The sequence below is a fragment of the Drosophila subpulchrella genome, chromosome X (genome assembly GCF_014743375.2).
Source record: "Drosophila subpulchrella strain 33 F10 #4 breed RU33 chromosome X, RU_Dsub_v1.1 Primary Assembly, whole genome shotgun sequence".
Taxonomy (NCBI): Eukaryota; Metazoa; Arthropoda; class Insecta; order Diptera; family Drosophilidae; genus Drosophila; species Drosophila subpulchrella.
The window spans coordinates 8,824,899-8,843,750 of NC_050613.1; the positions used below are offsets into that span (position 1 = coordinate 8,824,899).

Here is an 18,852-nt window from a genome sequence, read left to right on the forward strand (position 1 = left end):
CTCGAAAGGTATCGCAAAACCTAAGAAGATTGCATACCAAGACTTTCGAAATATAGATTTGTTTGGGAGAAAAGACGGTGAAAGTGTAAAAGTGAAAATTTAGAAAATTGGAGCTGCTGGATACGGTGGGGATAAAAGCCCCCGGCTGTTTAGCTAGTTTTATTCTTACTGAGAATACGCGTCGAATGACTTCTCCTTTGTTGAAATCCGATGTCCCGTTCAAAAGTAATTCAAAAAACAAGATTTTCTTCTTCTTCCCAAAATGAAAATGTTTGTCCCTTTGTTTGTGGGTTTGTATGCATCCCATCTTAGTTTTAGGGTTTTGGAAACCCTATGGGTGTATAAATTAGCTTGAAATAGAAAACGTTTGTTCTACACCTTTTGGAAAAACCCGCTAGTTTAGCGGAAAAACAAAAAAAAATGCCAGATTTAAAATGCTTATAGTATCTAAACAACTAATGATACAGAAACGTGTTATATATCCCTGAATAGATAATTTAATTTGCTAAATACTCTTCATATTATAAAATTGTCTGAATATAATAGATTTAGAGTTATGACAAAAAGTTACTTTTTAAAACCACATTTTGACTATTTTCTCAAAATTGAGTCGAACAATTTCTTTTTAAATTTCAATTCATATAGCCCTTGAGATTCCTCAACTTTTGATCTATAACACTTTGCCTATATTGATATATTTAATTTATGTATTCGGCACGCTACAACAGAAAATTTACGTGTTGGTAAATAAATATTTACTGTTGCGGGCCGAAATCATAAATTTAATATAGTTTATTTATTTTATCGAATGTAATATCATTTTTCGTCACAGTTGTTGATATCAGAAATTTTTGTTAAAGGCGCGTTCGCCACTACTTTTTACCTCGTTAAGAGGTGTTTTTGTTTGATAAAGGTTAAAATTAAATTTTTACTATGTCCACGTGGACATTTACCTCGACAACCCCGTTCCCCCCCTCGTGGAAAATCGTGGACTTTTGACATGTTGGTAAGCTGCTAATTAGAATCATAAGAACTGAACGTAGTCATAAAACAGAATCAGTAAAATAAAGATAAATATCAAACAATTTTCTTTTTGAGGAAAATCTTCGTGACCGCTGCGAGGATCGAACTCACGACCACTAGGTTAGCAGTCGAGAGCACTACCGCTGTACCACAGACACATCGCGCTAGGCAACGCGCACAAACGGTTCATATCTCAATTTATTGGGGTCTAAGAAGTATTCTCACCAGTGACATAAAACTTATGTTTTATTTTACCCAATTAGACTAAAAACATTACAAGCTGATAATTTAATGTACGTACTTTACATATTTATTTAATTATTATTTTAACGTGTTCTAAAATTTTTTTTTTCATTTGCTTACAAAATTGTTTAAAAATCCAATTCTAAAAACTTGCACAAAAAAAAAAAATAATTGATGGCTTTTCGTGGGCACGAACTCGCGCCATTTTTAAGTTTTTAAAAGTTCAACGCATTTGACCTCTAGGCCACCGATTTTTGAATTTCAAGGACGATTTTCTAGATTCAAGGACGATTTTAGATGACTTTGTTTTACGAAATATGGCGATTTTGCCATAAATAGGAGAAAATGTTAATAGAATATGCTCGGAAAAATTCGCCTTAAATAATCGAAATATTCGAAACATTTTAGAAAAAAAAAACAAAAAACTTCATATAAAAATGGTCAATAAAAAAATGTCAAAGACCCTTGGAGATAACCCGATTCGCTTATCTTCGGTCAGGTCAGAGATACATCATCAGACATCATCAACTTCTTGACCCGCCAAAAAATTGTATACCCACGGTATACTCGCAGATAGACAACCATACGTAAAATTAAACATCTTTGTTCTTAGTCGCTGATGCTCTTTTCAACAGTTAGCTTATAGTTTAAAGCTTTAGCGCAGCCTCATATAAATATTATAATATGTGGTGAATAAATGCTCTTGCTAATTGGTCAATGGGTGCTACTTAACGCCTTCGGAGAAAGGGACATGCTTAAAGTCTTTCCACTTATTAATCACTGTCAAACATCTGTGTCAAACCAGACGAGCTGAAGTACTTAGCCGCTAGTGCTCTTCTTACTAGTAAGCTTATTGTTTTAGCTTTAAGTTAGCCTTATGTAAAGAAATTAATATGTGGTGAACAAATGCTTTTTACTTGGTTAATGGATGCAACCTTACTCTCTCGGTGAACGGGACATGCTTAAAGTCTTTCGAGGCGCTAATCACTGTCAGCCGTAAGTAATATTAAACATCTTTGTTAAATCAGACGAGCTAGTGCTCTTTTCATCAGTTAGCTCAAAGTTTTAAGCTTTAAGTTAGCCTTATATAAAGAAATTAATATATGGTGAATAAATGCTCTTGCTACCTTGTTAATGAATGCAACCCTACGCTCTTGGGGAACAGGACATGCTTAAAGTCTTTCGAGGCCTCAATCACTGTCAGCCGTAAGTAAAATTTAACAGCTTTGTCAAACCAGAAGATCAGGACATGCTTAAAGTCTTTCAAAGCCTCAATCACTATCAGCCGTAATTAAAATTAAACAGCTTTGTCAAACCAGAAAAGTTAGAATTTTTTCACCAGTAAGCTCATAGTTTTATGCTTTAAGTGGGCCTTTTATAAGGAAATTAATATATTGTGAATAAATGCTCTTGCTACCTTGTTAATGGTTGCAACCTAACACTCTCGGTGATCAGGACATGCTTAAAGTCTTTCGAGGCCTCAATCACTGTCAGCCGTAAGTAAAATTAAACAGCTTTGTCAAACCAGAAGTTAGAATTTTTTCACCATTTAGCTCATAGTTTTATGCTTTAAGTGGCCTTTTATAAAGAAATTAATATATGGTGAATAAATGCTCTTGCTACCTTGTTAATGGTTGCAACCTAACACTCTCGGTGATCAGGACATGCTTAAAGTCTTTCGAGGCCTCAATCACTGTCAGCCGTAAGTAAAATTAAACAGCTTTGTCAAACCAGAAAAGTTAGAATTTTTTCACCAGTAAGCTCATAGTTTTATGCTTTAAGTGGGCCTTTTATAAGGAAATTAATATATTGTGAATAAATGCTCTTGCTACCTTGTTAATGGTTGCAACCTAAAACTCTCGGTGATCAGGACATGCTTAAAGTCTTTCGAGGCCTCAATCACTGTCAGCCGTAAGTAAAATTAAACAGCTTTGTCAAACCAGAAGTTAGAATTTTTTCACCATTTAGCTCATAGTTTTATGCTTTAAGTGGCCTTTTATAAAGAAATTAATATATTGTGAATAAATGCTCTTGCTACCTTGTTAATGGTTGCAACCTAACACTCTCGGTGATCAGGACATGCTTAAAGTCTTTCGAGGCCTCAATCACTGTCAGCCGTAAGTAAAATTAAACAGCTTTGTCAAACCAGAAGAGTTAGAATTTGTTCACCAGTTAGCTCATAGTTTTAAGCTTTAAGTCAGCCTCATATAAAGTAATTAATATATGGTAAAGAAATGCTTTTGCTACTTGGCTAATGGATGCAACCTTACGCTCTCGGTGATCAGGACATGATTAGAGTCTTTCGAGGCCTCAATCACTGTCAGCCGTAAGTAAAATTAAACAGCTTTGTCAAACCAGAAGATCAGGACATGCTTAGAGTCTTTCGAGGCCTCAATCACCGTCAGCCGTAAGTAAAATTAAACAGCTTTGTCAAACCAGAAGATCAGGACATGCTTAGAGTCTTTCGAGGTTTCAATCACTGTCAGCCGTAAGTAAAATTAAACAGCTTTGTCAAACCAGAAGATCAGGACATGCTTAGAGTCTTTCGAGGCCTCAATCACTGTCAGCCGTAAGTAAAATTAAACAGCTTTGTCAAACCAGAAGATCAGGACATGCTTAGAGTCTTTCGAGGCCTCAATCACTGTCAGGCGTAAGTAAAATTAAACAGCTTTGTCAAACCAGAAGATCAGGACATGATTAGAGTCTTTCGAGGCCTCAATCACTGTCAGCCGTAAGTAAAATTAAACAGCTTTGTCAAACCAGAAGATCAGGACATGATTAAAGTCTTTCGAGGCCTCAATCACTGTCAGCCGTAAGTAAAATTAAACAGCTTTGTCAAACCAGAAGAGTTAGAATTTTTTCACCAGTTAGCTCATAGTTTTAAGCTTTAAGTCAGCCTCATATAAAGTAATTAATATATGGTGAAGAAATGCTTTTGCTACTTGGCAAATGGATGCAACCTTACGCTCTCGGTGATCAGGACATGCTTAAAGTCTTTCGAGGCCTCAATCACTGTCAGCCGTAAGTAAAATTAAACAGCTTTGTCAAACCAGAAGAGTTAGAATTTGTTCACCAGTTAGCTCATAGTTTTAAGCTTTAAGTCAGCCTCATATAAAGTAATTAATATATGGTGAAGAAATGCTTTAGCTACTTGGCTAATGGATGCAACCTTACGCTCTCGGTGATCAGGACATGATTAGAGTCTTTCGAGGCCTCAATCACTGTCAGCCGTAAGTAAAATTAAACAGCTTTGTCAAACCAGAAGATCAGGACATGCTTAAAGTCTTTCGAGGCCTCAATCACTGTCAGCCGTAGAATTTGTTCACCAGTTAGCTCATAGTTTTAAGCTTTAAGTCAGCCTCATATAAAGTAATTAATATATGGTGAAGAAATGCTTTAGCTACTTGGCTAATGGATGCAACCTTACGCTCTCGGTGATCAGGACATGATTAGAGTCTTTCGAGGCCTCAATCACTGTCAGCCGTAAGTAAAATTAAACAGCTTTGTCAAACCAGAAGATCAGGACATGCTTAAAGTCTTTCGAGGCCTCAATCACTGTCAGCCGTAGAATTTGTTCACCAGTTAGCTCATAGTTTTAAGCTTTAAGTCAGCCTCATATAAAGTAATTAATATATGGTGAAGAAATGCTTTAGCTACTTGGCTAATGGATGCAACCTTACGCTCTCGGTGATCAGGACATGATTAGAGTCTTTCGAGGCCTCAATCACTGTCAGCCGTAAGTAAAATTAAACAGCTTTGTCAAACCAGAAGATCAGGACATGCTTAGAGTCTTTCGAGGCCTCAATCACTGTCAGCCGTAAGTAAAATTAAACAGCTTTGTCAAACCAGAAGATCAGGACATGCTTAGAGTCTTTCGAGGCCTCAATCACTGTCAGGCGTAAGTAAAATTAAACAGCTTTGTCAAACCAGAAGATCAGGACATGATTAGAGTCTTTCGAGACCTCAATCACTGTCAGCCGTAAGTAAAATTAAACAGCTTTGTCAAACCAGAAGATCAGGACATGCTTAGAGTCTTTCGAGGCCTCAATCACTGTCAGCCGTAAGTAAAATTAAACAGCTTTGTCAAGCCAGAAGATCAGGACATGCTTAGAGTCTTTCGAGGCCTCAATCACTGTCAGCCGTAAGTAAAATTAAACAGCTTTGTCAACATATTTCGAAACAAGCGATAGCCGTTTAAAATGTTGGTACTTTATCAGCAGAAAACCGAGACCAATTTTTCATGTCCCCAGGAATGAAGAAAAATAAATGAAAAAATAACTGCCAATGACTATCAATATTAAATGTAAGAAATATAAGTATTTCTGCTCCTCTGAGCATCCGGACATGTTGAAGTGGCGGCAGAGACTGCGAAGATTGCTACCCAAAATCTAAGTCCAATGCTATCGATTATTTTGGTTTCGGGAGAATGTCGATTTCGATATGGATTAATCGATGTATCGTCTGCCATTCCTATAGACTAGTCCAACGAACCACATCCCTAATAAATGGAAAAATGGGACCGCACACGCAAATCGATTCAGTGTTCCAGTGTTTTATTCAGTATTTTTTTTTATTTTTTACGAGCTTTGGTGATTTTTGTACTTGGCGTTTCGGGTTTTTTTTTTGAGAAGGAAATGCATTCGAAGAAGTGCAATGGCGCCGTTATAAGGAATTTGGTTTTGGTGGAGGACCAGTAAGCCAAGGGCTCGGACTCGGCAATTGCCGATGATGATATGATTTTTTTTAGGGAGATGACCAACCTCCAGCTTATGTCATTGGCAAGACCTGACACCTGTTGTACCAAAATGTAAATTATTTATATAAAGGAAAAGCCATTTAAAGGCGAATTTACCTCCCAAAATTGTTGCGTTAAAAAAGAAATAGTCAAAGAACCGTATGCGAGGAAATTGTTATAAATACGTAAAAGGGTCCAAACGGTTCTAACATGTGAAAATTATTGTGGTGTTTTGTGTCACGCTTTTCTAAGTGGAAATATAATTCTTGATTAATTTGCTAATAGCTATGAAATAATCCTTTGGCACTGAAAACATTCCACATTTAAGCATGTCCTTTCTCTTCGGATACGGTTTGCTTATACCGATCAGCTGATCGCTTCAGCGATTCTCTATGTGAACAGGAATCCGATTAAAATTTCAACAGCGATTTTAAGCGGCTGTGTGCAGAGGGTATAAAACTGTTGTACAGCCTATTAGTTCTGGTCTTTGTTTTTAAAATATCTTGAGACAATAGTTTGAAACCTACCTGAGGCTTGATTTTACGCTAATAACAAACGGAATATATTTTAAATATATACGAAATTCAATGATAATTTGAAAAAAAATTTCGGCAATAAGTTGAGGATTTTAAATTTTTTAATACAATAAGGTGTCAACATCGGTTTTCTGGTTTGGCTGAAATTTCTGACAATAAAATTTAAATAAAAAACATGTACAGAAATTTAATAGTTTAGGAAATACCCTTAAAATGAACAAAAAAAACGCCAGCCCAGCAACTTTCAAATTTTTCCCGCCGTATGGCCACAAAAAAGCTAGACTTGATGGAAAAAGCGGAATTGGCATCCCTTTGTAGTGCACCTAATCAGCTGTCAAAGTACAAACTTCTATATTTTATATATTCCTAATAGTTAAGTAAAAGCTATGGCGGAAGACAACTGCATATTCTGCAAAATATCCAGCGGCCAGGAGCCTACAAGTGTTTTGGAAATGGAAACCGATGAGTTTGTCATCTTTAAGGACATCAAACCCGCTTCCCAGCACCATTATTTGGCTGTAACCAAAGAACACTACACCAGCCTGAAGGCTCTGGACAAGTCCCACGATCCCTTGGGTAAGAGCAGCTGGATTGTCCTCTATTTGGCCAAAACAATTAACCAATGTTCCTCGATTTGCCATTAGTTGCACGGATGGAGAGCGGCCTAAAGGAGTTCCTCACGGGCAAGGGAATCTCTGTCCAGGATGCGCTCTTTGGGTTCCATCTGCCACCGTTCATCACGGTAAAACACCTTCACATGCATGCCATTGCCCCACAATCGGAAATGGGCTTCCTATCACGGTTAATCTTCAGACCCTCCGTTTGGTTCAAAACCGTACGTAGTGATAAGTCATTTTAATTTGTCTTATCTATAATTCCATATTATCTTTTCGATTGCAGGCCGACGATGCGCGGGTCTACCTCTCCCAAGTAGAGAGCTTACAATAAATTGGGCTTAAAATAAAAGCATAATTTGCAAATATGTACATATGTACGTACATACATATGTACTTCAGTACCCGCGCGTTATTGAACTATTAAATGGAGATAACTTTATAATCGAAAAATATACATAAATCTATATATCCAATATCTTTTTCGTGGCTGGGGGCAACGAAGGAATTTATTTTTGTCATTTTTGTCTGTGGGTTTTTCGGGTTCCTGATCAGTTTGGAATGCTCGAAAGAATTCTTTCCACGGTTCGCATGCACAAATCTTTTTTCTTTCCTATTGCTCTTTAAATCAAGGCAGGAGGAATTGACTTTGACGGAATGTCATCCTTTATCAGCTCACGTGTCCCCAAATAGGTTCCTTTCGATAATTGTATAGAAAGATATTATTTTTAACACAACAAATTAACAGTAGTTTATTGAGAAAACGACAAATAAAAAAAAACGTATTTGAATTTGATTACATTTCCATGTTTGACAGAGGTCGTTTTTGACATTATTGTTAAAAAATGTATTTGCAAAATAAAAACCTTAAGAAGGTTAAACAAACAAAGTTTTCTAAAACAAGAAAATGTCGGTCTTGAACAGTCAATTTCGAAAAGGATTGTAGAAATGCGAAAAACAAAGTCGGTGTTCTCGGGGACCCAGCAAATTTTTCCGCTGATTTGCAATTAGCTCGCGATTTCTACGACAACCCTGATAGTATTAATATTGATTAATTTTTTTTAACTATAAAAAAATCGTTAATGCAGTCTTATGTCATTGAAATCTCTTAGGGCGAAATTCAGGGGAAGAAAAAGCAAGCATCAATACAAGTTTCCCCCGAATTACGCCTAAAGAGATTTCTGTGGCACCGCTGATAAAGCCATTAATTATGTTAATTAAAAAGGTCACACTGTAAATGTCGATAGTAAACCGATAAGCGAATCGACACACAAAAAATCAAGATCCACTGTATTACTTTAAATGGGACTTATGCCCAATGGCTTTTGAAAAGGCTGCAACACTTTGAACGCACTTAAAAACGCACGCAGAAGAACGAGGCAACGAGTGCACCCAATGCTTAAAGACTTTTAAACTCAATGTGGCCACTGCAGATTAACCACTAAAGTAGTTTTGGTGATACATATATGTGTCCTTTCTAACATTGGAACGATGCTTCTCAATAAAATTAAATAAAACGTGTATGGCTTCTGTTTATTAAACTGTTCTGTTTATTTAACCTCTTCGAATGTGCGGCCAGAAAAAGTACACATCAAGATTCGGGGGACAGAGTGAACTTTTCAAATTTTAAATACTTTTTGCGGCCAACCTATTTCCCGCCCTTGCAGTGGTACCGTATTCGCCAACAATCGATGTTATCGCCAGTGCCCCGCCTCGGCGGCTATCAATTGCCGGCGCCAACTATCGATATGTCGCCATTGCAATACTGTACGCTTCTTCTTCTTGCGCCCGTTCGGCAGAAATTGTACACGTTTTTCTTTTCGAAAAGTGCATTTTCCCTTTTTTTCGGCCTAAGACAACGGATTCGAAGATGGCCCTCACGTCGCGCTTCTACAACGAGCGGTATCCGGAGATCGAGGATGTCGTCATGGTGAACGTGCTGTCCATCGCCGAGATGGGCGCCTATGTCCATCTGCTGGAGTACAACAACATCGAGGGCATGATCCTGCTCTCGGAGTTGTCCCGCCGTCGTATCCGCTCCATTAACAAGCTGATCCGTGTGGGCAAGACCGAGCCGGTGGTGGTCATCCGTGTGGACAAGGAGAAGGGCTACATAGATCTGTCCAAGCGTCGCGTCTCGCCCGAGGATGTGGAGAAGTGCACGGAGCGCTTCGCGAAGGCCAAGGCCATCAATTCGCTGCTTCGCCATGTCGCCGACATTCTCGGCTACGAGGGCAACGAGAAACTGGAGGAGCTCTACCAGAAGACCGCCTGGTACTTTGAGAAGAAGTACAACAGCAAGACGGTCGCCTACGACATCTTCAAGCAGTCGGTCACCGATCCGTCCGTCTTCGACGAGTGCAACCTGGACGCGGAGACCAAGGAGGTGCTGCTGAGCAACATCAAGCGCAAGCTGGTCTCCCCCACCGTCAAGATTCGGGCTGACATCGAGTGCTCCTGCTACGGCTACGAGGGCATCGACGCCGTCAAGGCATCGCTCACCAAGGGCCTGGAGCTCAGCACCGAGGAGCTGCCCATCCGCATCAACCTGATAGCGCCGCCTCTGTGAGTTAACCCTGCTGTTTGCTGCAATTGGGCTTCATTCATAGGCTTCTCTAAATAGTTACTCGTATTATGTGGAATGGGTTGTATAGAGTGACTAGTAATGATAGGTTTCTGTTCTCTGTTAATCAACTTAGGCCAAATATGGTTCATATTATTGTTAATTATGCTGTAGACAGGGGAGGTGCTGGATCTTAGTATCTTTACCTAGTCAATTCTAAGCGATGAGGCTTATAGAAACAGATTTCTAGTTAAAATTGCCACAATGGCTTCATCCAAGAGGCTACATTTAGAAAACTAAATGATATGTATTGCTTCAATTTAGGCGAAATCATGTTCGTAAAGTTACGTTGGTGTTATGTTAGGTTAAAATGATGTAATTAAACCAGTTTCGATAGAGGGATTATTAAAATGTTCATACTGCACTAGGAATCGTATAGGTTGTACAAGATTGTAAACCTCTAATCAAAGATGACATAAAACTTGGGCAGAAAGTATATAGTATACGTATCTTACGATAGAATACTTAGGGCAAGTTACTGACAGATTACAGCTCCCTCAGAATTTTTGGAAATTTATACTGTTTTAATGTATAATAATAAAACTACTTCAGAATTAAACCTTGCGACATGGACTTCGATTCTTTTCATAGGTGTGAATTGCTTCTATAAATTTGTAGATGTGGCTTCTTGCATAAATTAGTTTTTTTTTCATTACCAATTGATACGCTCAGTAATATCTGTTTAAGCATTGTTCATAAAGAAAACAAATAGCAGGAATTTTAAATTAGCCGAAATTAAGTATTTATAATTAATTTTACAATTTAGAGTTCAAATTGCACAGCTTTCGCTGTCCCAGCCCCAAAGAATTTTAATGTTCATATAATTTGGTCAAATTAATTGTGAAGTATATAGTAATTAAACTTTTTTTTTATTGATATTATAAAAATGAGTAAAATTACCGAAAATACAGTAATAATTCTTATTAATCCTTTCAGGTATGTGATGACCACGTCCACCACAAAGAAGACAGACGGCCTGAAAGCCCTGGAAGTGGCCATCGAGAACATACGCGCCAAGATCATCGAGTACGAGGGCGAGTTCAAGGTGATCATGGCGCCCAAGCTGGTCACCGCCATCGACGAGGCGGATCTGGCCCGACGCCTGGAGCGGGCTGAGGCCGAGAACGCCCAGGTGGCGGGCGACGACGACGAGGAGGATGGCGCCGACCAGGAGGGCATGCAGTTCGATCCGGAGAAGGAATTCAACCACAAGGGCGCAGCAGCGGGTCGTACGAACGACGAGGATGAGGAGGAGGACGAGGATTAGCGTAGCCACAGCATCAGACACAACCTATAGCAACTGTAACAAATGATTAAACGGCTTTTGCATAAATAAATCCAGACGTATGCGCCATGTGTATGCCTGTGTCCGGTAGAAAACGCGTGTGGACCTTTGGAGCCTTCAGCAGACCAGAAGTTGTAATTTTATAATTTATATACATAACATAACGAATGCTATTAAAGATTTACAATGAGAGAAGTGCCCGAGAAGACAAATCAAAATGCGCTTCTTTTCCTTTTCTTTCCTTTTCAAATCCAAAACAATACTCTTTTATTGACCCAATTCAGTTTAGCTTGACAGAGCCTTAATACTAGTTCAAATTGTATATAATGTTTATATGTGTATAATTGTAATATATTTGAATAGTCAGGCATACTTATTTCCGTTTTTAGTTTGTATTATCTGTTTAACATACTTAATGATTTCGTTGATGCGGCTTGGTTCCATCACCTTCCAGTTATCCATCTATTAGATTCGATACTTTTGTCTTAGTTGTTTAGATTAAATCGCCTACTATTCCTCTCAATATTCTCTAGAAAAAACCAACCCCTGGCTCTGTTTTAAAAATGATCCGGTGCTGGAAAAGCACCCTAATTAGATATTGTACATCGTAACAAACGATTCGTATAAAAAAGTGGCTTCGGTTTATAAAAATTTCACTAAATTAGAAAGGTTTTCGTTTCTGGTTTCATTGCTTATCTGTTGTTGTTGTTGTTCTTGTTGTGTGTGTATGTGTGTTCTGCATCCTACTTGACTTTATATGTGGCGTGTGGCTTATTTTTGGTATTGCTCGGAGTATTTTGTTGGAACGGCGCACCCAGTTGGTGGTGTCCTGTATGCTCATCATCCTATTGCAATCCGGTATCTGGCTGTGGGGAGTTCGGCTTGAGGTGGTGTGTACTAGGGATCTAGCCGCGTTCAGCTAAGTCCTGCCCCCGAGGCGGCAGCGTTGCGGTTGAGCAGCACGGAGCTGGCCGCCTGCTTGTTGCCGCCGCACAGCCGCAGCACGGTGAGCACATCGCTGCGCGGATAGCCCAGGGCCATGAGATCGGTGACGTCCTGTTCGGTGAATCGGTCCAGCGGCTGGATCGTGTTGGGTCCTCCGCCAGCCCCCATTTCGCTGCCGCCGCCTTCGCGCTTGCTCTGCTCGATGGCATTGGCAATGGCCTCCTGCTCCATCGATTCCTCCGAGTTCCCTGTGAGCCGAGCGCTGACCGGCAGCTCGCTCTCCGGCAGAAACGGCGTCGTTGTTCCGGTGGTGCCGATAATCAACAGATTCCGCTGCAAGTCAATCAGGCACTACAAGGGATAACTCATTAGTTCATTGCCCCCCTTTAAACCACATCTAGACCAGACTGCTCTACCTGATGGCGCTTCAGCATGTCCAGACCCAGCAGCATGTCCATGGGCTGCTGGGCCAGCACCGTGAAGCTGGACGTTAGGTGATCGTTCTCGATCTGCAGCTGCACCATGTGAATCCTGCCCAGAATGGGCTGTGTGCCCACACCCTTGGCCACACCGTTCCAGCGCGTGTCTACCAGCCGGTTGACGTGGCAACGCTCGGCGCAGTCCTTGCTCATGATCGTCGTCTGGGCGCCTGAGTCCACAAAGGCCTTTACTGGTATTCCATTCACCTTGCAGTTGATATACCTACGGATGATAAAGTACATTTAACATCATTTTCAGCCCGATGGCTTTAATTTTAAAGGACGTTTACTTTAAGGAACGGCCAAAAAGAATACGGTAAGAACCTCTAAAGCGAATAAGGTAATTACAAACATTGTGCCATTATAAACTCAAGGCTCAAATAAATCGAAAAATAACAATTCCTGAGTTTAGAAGTGGTATGCATATAGAAAATCAACAAGACGATGCGGACTATTTCATTCGGGTTTAGTACTTTCAATACTTACAGCATGGTGACCGTGCCGAAGATCTCTGGATTGTATTCAATGGCCGCCGCCATGTTATCCTGGATATTCTTCTGCTTGATCTCCTCCGCAATCAGGCGTTGCGTCTCCTCGTCGAAGGGATCGGCGTTGAGCATGCGCATGCGGTGCTCGTTTCGACGCTTTCGCTCCGTAACGTGCTCGCGGAGCAGTCGAGCGAACGTCTCATGATCGCCGGAGTCGAGGGCCTCGGCCAGACGTGGATTGCACTGCCGGAGGAGCGACAATGTCTCGGGACTGGACAGAAACATCTGGCGCACGGTCGCCGGGTCATCGTCGAAGTTCACATTGAAATCATCGGTTGGGGGTATGTCTGTGAGGTTGTTGAACTGCTGCTGCTGCTGCTGCAACCCCAGTTGTCCCTGAGCACTCCTCGAAGGTGGACTGCCGCCGGAACTCGAGCCCGGCACTGCGATGCTGCTGAAGTCCAGTGTGCTGATCGCGGGATTCCCGCCACCTGAAAATAGTGGGTGCAGGGATTAGAATTGAATGTTTTTTCTTGATATTTGGATACAATTTCAACCGAAACTTTAAGTTTCCTAGCAAAACTAAAGATGTTTAAAGGCTAGACATGGAATTTAGCTTGTTTCAGCCAGTCTAATCTAAAAAGAGAACCCAGTTGTACAAAAAATAACCCATAAACTATCTCTTTTGCTTAGAAAATATTAGAAAAAGTATATGCTGAACAATGTATTTACAAAGTATTATACTTGTGGCGTCAGGATAGCAAAATAAATAATCTAAATAAATCGAATGACAAATCTAAACAATGTGAAAAAGAGGGAGCTAGCTACACTGCATATCTTAAACAACAATAGAATGTAGTAAATTTTAACAGGTCATCCCAGTCATACGATTTCAGAATTTAAAAAAATAAAAACTGATGGATAAAGATCTACATATGTATGTATATTAGGATGGTCCTAAAACTAAATGTGTAATGACTGACTTTGGATGGAACAGGTCACACGATGTTGACACTATTTGGTTGATATATTTTAGATTGGATATAAACAACATATGTACATAGGTATTCACCAATAGAACTATTGAGCTGTTTATTTTGGCAGCACAGTAGTTAGATTCCTATCTCATGGTATATTGAATGTATATTTATATTTAGAAATGTGTCTTATGGAGTCCAAAGTGTGGAATACACATTCGCACATATATGACTTGTGCTGTGCAATGGTAAAATCAAATCGAAAATTGTTCACCGCCCACACCTGTCTGCACTCGAAAACAACGCACTTACGTGTGTGTGTACGCACACCATTTCTATATCACGATCCCATTCCAATGGCCAAACTGACAAGGCCAAATGCGCATGCAGGGGTCAACAGAACAAAACAGAACAACAAAGCAAACAAGCAGGCGGTCGAAGTGGGCGGGGCGGGGTGGGGTGGGTGGATCTCTCTCCGTGAGGCGGTGGCAGAGCACCTGCTGGTGCTCCTCCACTTCCAATGCCATTCCCCCGCCTCGCTCTCTCTCTCCCTCGCGCTCAACCCCTTCCATCGCCGCTGCAGTGGAAACCGATAAGCGACTTCCACACTTCCAGTGCGCCCGTGTTTCGTTTGGAATTTGCAAAAAGAAAGGCGGGCGAAACAAGGCGTTTATTTTTAACACCAACTGCGCCGCAAAAAGATGCGATGTGCGCTTTTCCAAACAACTAAAAAATGCGAAAAATAAAAAAACTCACAGTTCAAATTTCACCACACCGCGAAAAGTTTTTAGCTTTCTACGTACATATGCATGTTTGAAATAAGACGAACAACAAAATGCAAAAAATTATATATGTATGTATGTAAACTTTTAAATGGAATGGAATCATCATCAACATAAGTATGGTAAAATCAATGCAAAAGCATTGAATTAATTTCTTGGTTTGATTTTTAGGCAGGTAATAGAAAGGGAAATTACTCTAATCAGGTTAACATAATCACCCCTTTACCCCGCCCCAAAAAAGATCCGCCCCTGCCCACGCCCGGCGTGACCCACTTAAGGGTTAATGGCTCCCCCGCTTCCACACCGCCTTCCCACACATCCAGTGCCGCTTCCAACTCGCTCACCTGACCGATTGCCGCTCCTGCGGCGTTCCAGCATAATGAAGTCGCCGTCGCCGACGCCGCACTGCTGCAGCGTCTGTTTGTCACTGGAAAGCTCGCGCCCATTGAAGATGACCACTATGTGGGCCACATCCGCACCGATCTCCATCGCGCAGAGGGCCTTCAGGTTCTCCAGCTCCAGATCCTGGGCCACGTCCAAGCAGAAGACCTTGTCATCGCTGGTGGTCACCGTGATTTTCATTGCCGCTGCCTCTACTCCCTGGGTGGGATCTCGGTTTGGGATCGTTTCGGGGCTCTGTGTTCGCTGACTCTGTGGCTGGTTGGAGTGGGTCCTAATCTCTGCTAGCTTTATCTTCGCTGGCCGATGGGTGTGCTGAAATTCTGCTGGTCGCTTATTGTTTTGACACAACAACGAAAACGCCGCCTCCACTCTCAGGGTTGCATGCGGCGCGCTATCGGTATTTCTGGATGTCCGCCTATCGATGGTTGCGGGGTGGTCAGTTCATTTGGGCTATGGGATCCAAAACGGAAAACTACAGCGAATTTGGAGAGGCTGTTGAAATTTTCTCACTTAATTTGACATGTTTCCCAAAGGGTACCATCCAGAATGGCAGAAATAACACGCAGTTCAGTTCAACGCAATGTGTATATCGCTCAGTTATATCTATCGTTGATTGTATTCCTGGTTTGTTTAATTTTTTAGGCGGGGCTGATTTAATGTTACGTTCATACATATTTACATTTTTAAAAATGTATTGTAAAATAAAAAAGATAATACTCTTACATTTAACCGAGACCAACAATTTGAATAAACTACTTTTCAAAAGCCCCTACAATCACTTAAAATCAGTTAAGGATCCAAGAATATTGGTGCCCCGATCACGAAATTTCAAGATTCAAGAATAAGGTCGATCTGGCAACGCCGAATATTAACGAAAATTCTAAAGAAATAGCTCATCTCGACGAAAAATTGGCGGCTAATATAATTATTATTACGGCGAGTGCGGCAACGGTTAAATTTTTCTCGTAAAATATTCACTTATTTTTGAAACACTTTGTAATATATTTTAAAATATATTGTTTAAGAAATCTGTTTTTTGTCAATTTTTATTAACACAGGTATTTGTAATACTTGACACAAGACCCGATTGTCGGAAGCTAGAAAAGAAGCCGGTAAAAATCATTATAAGCAATTTTTTTTCAACATTAGCCCAATTAAAAGAGAACAGGAATTACATTTCTTATTTGGTATATAAGAGGTATTAAAATAACTGAATTGGTATTTATTTTTAAACGGTACAACGGTCCTTTTATCGTTATCGATATATCGGAAATGTCCCAAAATTCAAATCAGAGTGCGACCAGAAAACGACAATCGCAAAATACCATGGCAAGCCATAAAGTACTCGGAATTTCTAAGAATACTTTCTACTTTATTTAGCAGTCTTCTTCTTCATGATAAGATTTGATTTTGTCGTTCGCCGTTTTGAAAAATAAGAAATCCTTAAATCGCCGCGCAAAATACCACGAAACGGTATGTTTGATTCTAAAAAAAAATAAAAATACTACTGCGCATTAATATAAAACAAGTGCAACCCTGCTTTCATTGAGAAAACATAGCGGTTTATTCGGATGTTGTTGCTGCTGAGCGCGTAAAAATTCAAAGCAATTCCCCAAAAATCGCGCGTTTCTTCGTTATTTTTTTCGAGTGTGTTTTCTGCGAATAAATAAGAATATGCTAAAATTTCGCAATGCCAAATGAGCTATAAACAAAAAGGTAAAAACCAGTGATTTTCCAACTTCTTTAAAGGAATTTCCCATCGCGTATGTTAGTGTGTGTGGATGGGTGAGAGAAATGTAAGCGCACTTCAAGCCACCGTTTTTGTTGTTGTTGCTGCTGGAAGGTGAAAAAGTGTCGCAGTGTGTGTGCATGAAATGCCGGCAGAACCGGTTTAGCAAGTGGCCAAAGCAAAAACAAAAAGAAAATAAAAATAATCCAAAAAAAAAAAACCGATCAGATACTTCGTTCTCACGTCGATCGGTATTACGATCAGGAATTTTGTCACCTCCGTTGCGACAGAACGTGATTTGAACAAACATTTGTGGGTGATTTTGATGATATTAACAAAAACGATCGTTTCAATATACTTACAAAAAACGCTACGTTTTAACAAAGTTTTTAGTTAGAATGTTAAACATTCGATCAACAAATTTAATCAGGTTATCATACAAGTTTTGGTAAATATGCTAATATTGATTTAGAATTCATCAGCCTATTTGGGATTTCTGATACATTTCGATCGCTGGCTGATCGCGATCTCTTTTCGTGTGAACCCATAAACAGAAATATCAACAATTTCGTGTCGCGTCGCTCTCTCTTTTTCTGTCTCCTCCTTCCCCTCTCTTTCGCTGCAAATGCGCCTGCGTGTCAGTTCTTTTATTTTTATTTTCCTTTCACAAAATTCCCGTAATTAATGCGTAAGAGCGGCGACGTCGCCGTCGACGTCGTCAGAGGAGAAATGCAGCACGTCCCGAAAACAACAACAAATCATAATTAAGAGATAATGAGCCGGTGACATTGAAAAAAAGCCGTAAATAACCTTGATCTTGGGCGGGAATCTATAGATCTTAACGCCTGATTGCGGATTATCTCATTTTCGTAAAGGTGTCGTGAAAATACGTAAAACTAGTCAGTCAGAACATAACATTTTATTCCCTGAGATTATAACCAAAAGATATGAACGGTTTGTTGGAAATTCATTATTTAAGAACGACTCCTCTAAACCAAACAAATTTATGATCAGTAATACAACAAAATCTATACAATAACTATGATTTATGGGTCCGTAGAAGATTATTAAAGAAATGTACACTGCAACTTGATTAATGAATTCAAGCTTGTTTATTTTTTTTTTTAATCTGACTGTTATGTTGATAATTATGATATTTGGAGTACTTCCTGTTATCTTTTCCCTCGACAAAGTTCCTGCCTTTTTCTGGTCCTTTTTTACGCTACTTCCGTTTTGTTCCACTTATTTTTGGATTACCATTTACTGTATTTCCAGTATGTGCAAAAGTGAACCCGCTGTTTTTTACTCGTTGTATGACCCATTGTAAGGCTCACGCACAAAATCAGGCCTACTAAATCCCCAAAACGCCCCCGTCTGCTTTTTTGTTTCTACCTTTTTTACCTCCGCCCGCATTCGTCACTTTTCCATTGTCTTCGTCACTCGTTACGCACTTTTTTGTCCATCGAACAAAAAATAAAACACTCGAAAAGCTAACCTTAACCACACCTTTTCCCGTTAAACGTTTTACGGTTTGAACTTTGCGCTCGAGTGGGTTTTGCATACGGGGGTTAAGATCAGAAGAGATAGCTCAACTTGAATGACTTACAGACGTGGTCGATGGAATATGAAAGGTTACGGATATGTTAGTCTCTACTGAATTTTGGAAATCCATTTAACGCCTTTATATGTAGGTTTATACTTCCATAGTTAATCTTAAGTAACTCACTTTTTAAAAAAGAATTCCGCACATATATTTTAAAACAAATTAAATATCACATTTCTGATAAAGAATATTTAATATATATACATACAAACAGTTAACAAATATGTTTATAACCAAAAACTTTTTAATATTTAAAAATTATAATGTGTATATTGTAAATAATTGTGCAAAAAACTTTAGAATGCTCTCTATTTAAATTAGAAATCCATTTAAACCTCTTTATAGATAGGATATTTTCATAGTTCCTTTTTTCAAATGAAAAAAAATC

At 39.7% G+C, this 18,852-nt stretch overlaps 4 protein-coding genes across 7 annotated transcripts in view; 3 read left to right on the forward strand and 1 right to left on the reverse strand.

The window, feature by feature from the left end:
• Positions 1–5,859: 5,859 nt before the first annotated feature.
• LOC119556899 (histidine triad nucleotide-binding protein 3) lies at positions 5,860–7,622 on the forward strand. Of its 2 annotated transcripts, XM_037869383.1 has the most exons (4): positions 5,860–5,959; positions 6,911–7,113; positions 7,182–7,372; positions 7,438–7,579. In XM_037869383.1, exons 2-4 carry the CDS (start codon positions 6,924–6,926, stop codon positions 7,483–7,485), a joined length of 429 nt encoding a protein of 142 aa, XP_037725311.1. In that variant the 5' UTR covers positions 5,860–5,959; positions 6,911–6,923; the 3' UTR covers positions 7,486–7,579. The 2 variants fall into 2 exon arrangements, with proteins under 2 accessions (XP_037725311.1, XP_037725312.1); XM_037869384.1 differs by lacking the exon at positions 5,860–5,959 and having other exon boundaries at positions 6,860–7,113; positions 7,438–7,622.
• Positions 7,623–8,925: 1,303 nt separating this feature from the next.
• Positions 8,926–11,277, forward strand: LOC119556712 (eukaryotic translation initiation factor 2 subunit 1). Its single transcript, XM_037869110.1, has 2 exons — positions 8,926–9,716; positions 10,711–11,277. Exons 1-2 carry the CDS (start codon positions 9,022–9,024, stop codon positions 11,039–11,041), a joined length of 1,026 nt encoding a protein of 341 aa, XP_037725038.1. The 5' UTR covers positions 8,926–9,021; the 3' UTR covers positions 11,042–11,277.
• Positions 11,278–11,383: 106 nt separating this feature from the next.
• On the reverse strand, positions 11,384–15,643 carry LOC119556711 (protein DDI1 homolog 2). The gene is made up of 4 exons (XM_037869109.1): positions 15,075–15,643; positions 12,970–13,462; positions 12,421–12,706; positions 11,384–12,355 (listed from the first exon to the last, which is right to left on the reverse strand). The coding sequence occupies exons 1-4, from the start codon at positions 15,310–15,312 to the stop codon at positions 11,975–11,977; spliced, it is 1,398 nt and encodes a 465-aa protein (XP_037725037.1). The 5' UTR covers positions 15,313–15,643; the 3' UTR covers positions 11,384–11,974.
• An 868-nt stretch (positions 15,644–16,511) lies between these two features.
• Positions 16,512–18,852, forward strand: part of LOC119556616 (protein gone early) — a 31,860-nt gene continuing 29,519 nt past the window's right edge. Inside the window, exon 1 of one of the 3 annotated variants that reach the window (XM_037868933.1) lies at positions 16,512–16,848. The gene's annotated coding sequence lies outside the window, so the exon portion shown is untranslated. The remainder of the gene's footprint in view (positions 16,849–18,852) is intronic. The other 2 variants (XM_037868935.1, XM_037868934.1) reach the window with 2 other exon arrangements.